The 6,972-nt window shown below is 41.5% G+C and overlaps 1 protein-coding gene across 2 annotated transcripts in view; it reads right to left on the bottom strand.

The window, feature by feature from the left end:
• Positions 1-6: 6 nt before the first annotated feature.
• PCMTD2 (protein-L-isoaspartate (D-aspartate) O-methyltransferase domain containing 2) overlaps positions 7-6,972 on the bottom strand; it is a 32,847-nt gene continuing 25,881 nt past the window's right edge. For both annotated transcript variants that reach the window (XM_053574948.1, XM_053574947.1), the window contains one exon: positions 7-2,133. In XM_053574948.1, the coding sequence (XP_053430923.1) occupies positions 1,754-2,133 (380 nt within the window). In that variant the 3' untranslated portion in view covers positions 7-1,753. The remainder of the gene's footprint in view (positions 2,134-6,972) is intronic.

Genomic DNA, 6,972 nt, shown 5'->3' with positions numbered 1-6,972 from the left:
TCATTATCACGTCCAAAAATTTCCCTATAATGTAGAAGTCTCTACAATTCAATAAGAATGTCAACAAGGATCTACAAACTACAAAGTATTAGCAAATAAATGTAAACCGTGCGTTTCTCTTGGAAAGAATCAAGCTTGACTTTGCTTTAAAAGATAACAACTATGAATGTTCCTTAAAATAACTTAAATTCACCAATCTAGGGCAATATACACATTTTCCCAGCTATGCATGCAGACTATATTGTATGGTAAAAATGATTCAGTTCCTAAAATAAAGTAGAAAAGATTCAAAATAATCAGAACTCAGTTAAGCTGGTGAAACCACGGAGACATCAAAGCACAGCAACTTCCAAGACCGTAAGGGTTAAAGTTAATAATAACATTTGGATACTTAACCTTACATAAACTTACTCTGAATTTAGATTTAATGTTAACAATTTATATTATTCTTGTCTTTGGATTTAAAAAACTTTTTAAAAGAATCAATGTTTGGAATAAGCAATGTAACTTCAAATCATTTTGCTATCCGACTACAAGAAAGACTGCTTTTCTTCTAGCCCCATAACTTGATAAAATAGAAAGCTCTCCACACACTAAGTCCTGGAGAAGACTGATTTCACAAGTCACTGCAAGTTATGCAGTGCTAATGTAACAGAGCTACTAAATTATATTTGTTCTTAAGAAAAATTACAAAACTAACAAATCTTTTTTTCTCCAGAATTATAAAAGATAAAATCTATGAATCAGTACTCTAATATGATCACAGAAAAATAGCAAACTGAAGTTAAAAAACACAAGCTGTCTATAATATAGGCCCCAATCTATTTCCTGCCATCTTAGTATTTTCTACCTGCTCTAAGGATTGAGTATGTCAACACCTAGAAACCCGTATGGTCTTTAATGTTGGGTAAATAATCATCCCTATGGTCAGGGTTAAAGTAATTTAGCTTATTACTTACACACACAAGAAAACTTGTTTCATTTTTCAGGATACTCTTTTAAGGATTACTTGACAATGGTTCTTTTAAAGGTAAAAAAAGGGCCAGGGGAAAAAACAACTCCTTGAAATTCTTTTAGAATTCCAAAAAAGACATCTGGCAGTATGATCTTTTATTCTTCCTCCCTCATCACAATTTTTCCTTTTAAAATTTACAATTAACAAATTGGATTTAAATAATTTACTTAAAATAAGTGAAGGCTTCTCACTAATGTTTTTCCCTCTGGAAAACTAAAAAGTTCAGTGAAACTCAGCGCCAGTAATTAAAAGGTTATTATCAGAAAATTCAAACTTGGGCATAGGTGTGTCATACCCAAAAGAGATTTTATACATTTATAAACTGTTGTTTGTTTCACACTTTGTAAGTAACACAGGTCAGTTTCACCTTCAGTTTTCATTTTTAACGCATAGAATGTGCGTCCTGTGAATGAAGAGTCATCGGTCTCTACCACGCACACCTCAGTGTTTCACTGGAGTTGAGAAAGAAACACCCTTCTCTAGGAAGATTCTCTCTACTTTGGGGAAACATTCTTCTATGCAGTGTAGGTCTTGTAGGATTATGTAAAAAAATCACACCACTGAATCAAAATTGTAGAGGACATTTAAGAACCAGAAAAAGAAGACTATGATGTGGCTAGTGCAGCAGTGCCCTTGCCCATGCTGCCTGCTCCCAGGTGACCCTCCACAGCAGACAGGCAGCACACACAGCAGGCCTGGCAATCTGGTCTTCCTCCTTTCCCTTCTCAAACAGGAGACCTATTTTTCTCTGTAATAAAGCAAATAGTATTTTAGGGGATCTGGAAGAGGGAGGCTCAAGACTTTCTGGCGGAGGAAGTTCACGGGGGGATCCGGCTTTGTTTCCGGCGGGGTCTTCTCCTCTTCTTCCTGACGCTCGTCTTCCAGGTCTTCACAGCTATTGTCATCAGAGGGGTTGGAAATCCGACTGGCAAAGACCTCTTTGTCCAAAAAAACAATCGTTTCCATTCGACGGCGGCGAACTCTCCTTCGTTTAAACCTGGGGGTGTTCTTTAGTCCATTTCCGTTTCTGCTCACTGTTTCCTGATGAATGACCTTTTTAATGGTGCCCCGGATGGCAATGCGAGCCAAGTCCTGGAGGCTGCGAACTGCCACTGGTGCTGTAGTACAAAGACCAGATGGTCAAACACATCTGAGAGACACCACCACAAAGCCTCAATTCCTAAAAATCCTAACATTATTTGAATTCACTGGCAAATATACAAGTAAGTTACAAAAATATGAGCATGTTCTAAGAAATGTCAAATAGCGCTCTAATTTGCATTCATGTAGTGCTTTTCAAAAGATATTTTCAAATGCATTGATTCTTAACTTTGCAAAGAAATGGAAACAATACTGTTTGGCTAACCCAGTGGCAGATCTAAAACCTGAGTTACAGTCTGTTCCTCTGACAGCCTCGTTTCATTATTCACAATATTCATTCATGTATTAATACTCACCCACTAGTAATACAGTGATTATGTCTCCAGCATTACTTTACCTATTTTAATATTTTCTTTTTTTTTTTTTTGTGAGACAGAGTCTCACTGTTCGCCCTTGGTAGAGTACTGTGGCATCACAGCTCACAGCAACCTGAAACTCTTGGGCTTAAATGGTACTCATACCTCAGCCTCCCAAGTAGCTGAGCCTACAAGCGCCTGCCACAATGCCCTCCTATTTTGTTTTGGTTGTTGTTGTTGTAGTTGTCATTGTTCAGCAGGCCTGGCCAGGCTCAAACCCACCAGCCTCAGTATATGTGGCCGGTGCCCTAAACGCTGAGCTATGGGCGCCGAGCCTCATAGTTATTTAGAAATAAAATATATTTGTTCCTTTTCTATTAAAGCAGAGAAATGCAAACCCAATCATTTTTCCAGAAAAACCTCAAAGCACACCAAGGAGAAAGAACATTTGGCAATTAAAAATGACTACTTAATACAGGCAATACACACACAGCAATTATAACAGTTTTTCTCAAAGGGCAAGAAATTACATTGAATTGAAAATCAGTATTTTTCCCTCTACTACCCAATTGCTTCGAAGAAAAACAGTCTGTACTACAGGAAGAGCTCCTGTCCTGTGAACAACATTAATTACCCAAATTGAGCCTGCACAGAATCTTGGTAATCTCTGTTGTTCTATGGGAGTCCACTATGTTTGTGGCCCTGGCTCTCAAAGCACTTTCTCCCTCCTCTATTGACACCAACCTTTCTCTCACCTGCTTTTCTGCCTCTGAAGACAAGGGGTCCCTTCTCCCTTCTCCGGGACAGACTTCAGCAGTTCGTCTTCAATCCTGCCCCTCCACTGAGCATCTCTTGTCCTCAAATAGCAATCATCCTTCCTTATCATCTTACCTCCAAATTATTTCACAAGCCACTGAGATCTCGCTGTTGTCCCAAAAATGCTGAAATGATTCCTTCCTAGGCCATGAGACTCTTGTAAGCTTAGACATCTCTAGCTCTCCAAGATGCCTGCTTGAGGCAGAGGAAGCATATGTCTCCCTCTTCCTCCAACTTCCCCTGCTCATCTCTCTTGCTGGCTCTTCCTCTTTCACCTGGACTAGTGATACTCCTAAGGTTCCAATTCCCAGCATTCCCTCTCAGTGTGCCTGCTAATCCTTTGTTTAACATCCAGTATGTGGGTTTAAATAACAGAGACCAGCTAACAGCACCCCAAGGATCTAATCCAGTCCTGACTGGGATACAGACCCACGTCCCACCCTTCTTCAGAAAGGTCTTGTGTGTTCCTGAATCCTTTCCACTGTAGACATTAGTCTCTTAGTTTTGGTCTTTATCTCTTGCCTAAAAAATTCCAACAGCTCTCTAACTGTATCTTGCCTTCAGGGAGTGGATTTCCCCTCAGTTGAAAAGCTAATACATCTACCCCACTGCACAGGTCTACACTCACATGGCCTCACTATGAGCTATCTTCACTCAGACAGATGTTCTCTCTTGCACTGTCTTCATTTACATGACTTTAGTAATCTCTTATGATTCTTACCCAGGCCTGGTCAAGCACTCATGAGGGAGAAACTCATTTTCAACTAGACCCTCAAAAAGTCTCATAAAAGTCCAGCGGTGCCCTTGCCTTCCCAAACTCTGTTAAGTCTCTGGAAGCCCATCATCTCCTTAACCAACAGCAACTTTTGCCTAAAGAGCTTATTTTGCTGAGATTTTTCAGGGATCGTGCATTTGACAAATTTACCCTCCAGCCAACCACCAAGGTTATATCTAGGACACAGATGTGCTGCACCCTTTATTTAAATCTGATAGCTGTCCATAGCCTATGTGATAAACTCAACTCTAACCAGCATACCAGCCTCTTTTCTCCCACATTTCCCAACTCTGACCACATTTTTTTTCTTTATTTTTCCCTGTTTTTCTTGACTGTCAGCAACAGCTGGGTATGGGCCCGATGCTCCAGCACCATCCATTTTCAGGGCTAGTTGATACGGCAGATGAGTTGTTACATACTCAGTGGATTCCACTTCCATGGCCACCATCCTGGCTGACCACATTTTAAATTTTGCCCTGTTTCTGCTGATACTTTTCCTTTCTTCTCTCTTTAGGGAGTTCCATTTCACCTTTGAAATCCAAGTACAAACACCATTCCAACCTTTTCCTAATCCCACTAACTGCTCTGTATACCTACTGCTCATTATTTAATTTCAAGGACTGTGTCTAATTCATAGGACTTATACTTAGCAGAAAACAAAGTGTATCTATTCCATAAATGATTCTTCACAAATTAAAAGACATTTCTGCATTGGGTGCAGTGGCTCACGCCTGTAATCCTAGCACTCTGGAAGGCCAAGGTAGGAGGACCCCTTGAGCTCAGGAGTTCAACACCAGTCTGAGCAAGGGCAAGATCCCATCTCTACTGAAAATAGAAAAAAGTTAGCTGAGTGTGGTGGCTCCTGAAATCCCAGCTACTTGGGAGGCAAAGGCAAGAGGATCACTTGAGCCCAGGAGTCTGAGGTTGCTGTGAGCTAGGCTGACTTGACACTAAGGCACTCTAACCTGGGTGACAGAGTAAGACTGTTCAAAAAAAAAATTTTTTTTTCTGGAAGGTATTCATCAAAATTTACTGTCTTTGAGTGGTAGAACTATGCATAATTTTTTCTCTATATTTCTTTTTTGCATTATCCAAAGTTTATACATGATCAGAGAGCACGCTGAGGAGTTTCATTTTAAATAAAATCAATTACTATAGTGCATATTGCAAAGGTACGTGTCAAATCTATTAAGAGTAGAGTATAAATGTCTTAACATAACAAGTAAGTGAGGTAAAGGCTATGTTAACCAGTTTGACATAAGCATTCCCAATTGTATATAAAATCAGCATATTATACTCCACAAATGCATTAATGTACAGTTATGATTTAATAAAAAATAAATGAAATCAATTAGCATTCTCACTTCTGTGTGAATTGCCGTTTAAATTATAGACATTAGGATGGATGACACCACATCCCTGGAGTCAGCCCTTTGCTCAGTTTGCACCCTGAAACAGGAAACACCCTGAAACACAGGTGTATGAGGCTTGGGAAGCCTCCCAGCCACACCAGCAGCTTAGCTGAAATGTGTTCTCTAGCCTCCATCTACCCACACAGCAGCAGGCACCAGGTGCCCTGGGAAGCAGCTCCACGATTCTGTAGGAGCTCTTTGGTTCAACAGCTCTCTCTGTAGAGGAGGTTTTTATGTGGGTCCTCTGCTTTCAATTGCATGACCAACAACAACTCTTTGCAGATTTAAAAAAAGGCTAAAAAAACCTAATGTAGGCTAAAAACACTATAATTTAAAAGAAATTTTTTTTTAGAGATGGGGTCTCACTCTGTGAGGCTACAGTGTAGTGACATAATCACAGCTTACTGTAGCTTCAAACTCCTAGGCTCACTCAATCCTCCCACCTAAGCCGGCCAATTAGCTGGGATTAGAGATGCAAATCACTGCACCTGGCTCACAACTGTAATTATTTTAAATGCTTGAAATCGCTTATAGAATCTTAAAGTTTCAGTGGAAGGAAAAATGTCCTTTAATATCAAAAGGTTCCTTGTAAATTTTGTTTACTTTAAATTTTAACCGTAATCCTAACCCTAATCTTAAAATTCTAATGAGATTAAAAGGTTCTAAACAACAGGCTGGACATGGTGGCTCACACCTGCAATCCTTACACTCTAGGAGGCTGAGGCTGGAGGAGTACTTGTACTCAAGAGTTCAACAGTGGAGAGATTAAAGATGGCGGCCGAGTAACAGCTTCCCTGCAACTGGGAACAGCGAGTCTGGGGAGACAAGACTCCAGGCATCTCTGGCCAGTGGGATCTGCCTATAATCATCCCTTTGAGGATACAGGGAGCCAGCAAGGGACTTCTGGACCCCAAGAGGAGGACAAAAACAGTGGAAAACTGGCAAGTGGTTGCGTGTGTTTCATCGACCTAATCACGCCAGCAATGGTAAGTACAAGCAGCAGTGAGACTGCAAACCGGAAAGGCCTTACCTGTGAACTGTTTCAGTGTTCTTGGACTTGTCACTCAGTTGAACTGCCTTGGGGAGAGCTTGAGAGGAGTGTGGAGAACTTTGGGCATTGTCTGGGGCCCCAGACTGAGCCACTGAGCTGGGCGCAGGAAGCCATAGTGAAAGAACTGCCCGGGCAAGCTCTGCCCTCAGGGTCTCAGAGCAAGGATTGGGCGGGTCAAAGTAACCTACTGAATGAGCAGCCTAAAGGTGGGGACTGAGCTGCCTTACAGCCTTAATCCTTAGGGGCAGAGTGAGATGGTTCTGGCACACTGGAGCCTTGAGCTGTTGCCCTGGGTAGAGTGCCGTGACGTCACAGCTCATAGCAACCTCAAACTCCTGGGCTTGGCTCCGCCCAGACCTCCATAAGGGCTGTGCAGTGAGCCCCTACCGGTGACCCGGACTCACCAGGCCTCCGCATTCCCTGACCAGGAACTGCAGGAGCCACGC

This window comes from Nycticebus coucang, chromosome 21 (assembly GCF_027406575.1).
Source record: "Nycticebus coucang isolate mNycCou1 chromosome 21, mNycCou1.pri, whole genome shotgun sequence".
NCBI classification, from domain to species: domain Eukaryota; kingdom Metazoa; phylum Chordata; class Mammalia; order Primates; family Lorisidae; genus Nycticebus; species Nycticebus coucang.
This window is presented reverse-complemented; position numbering and strand designations above follow the sequence as displayed.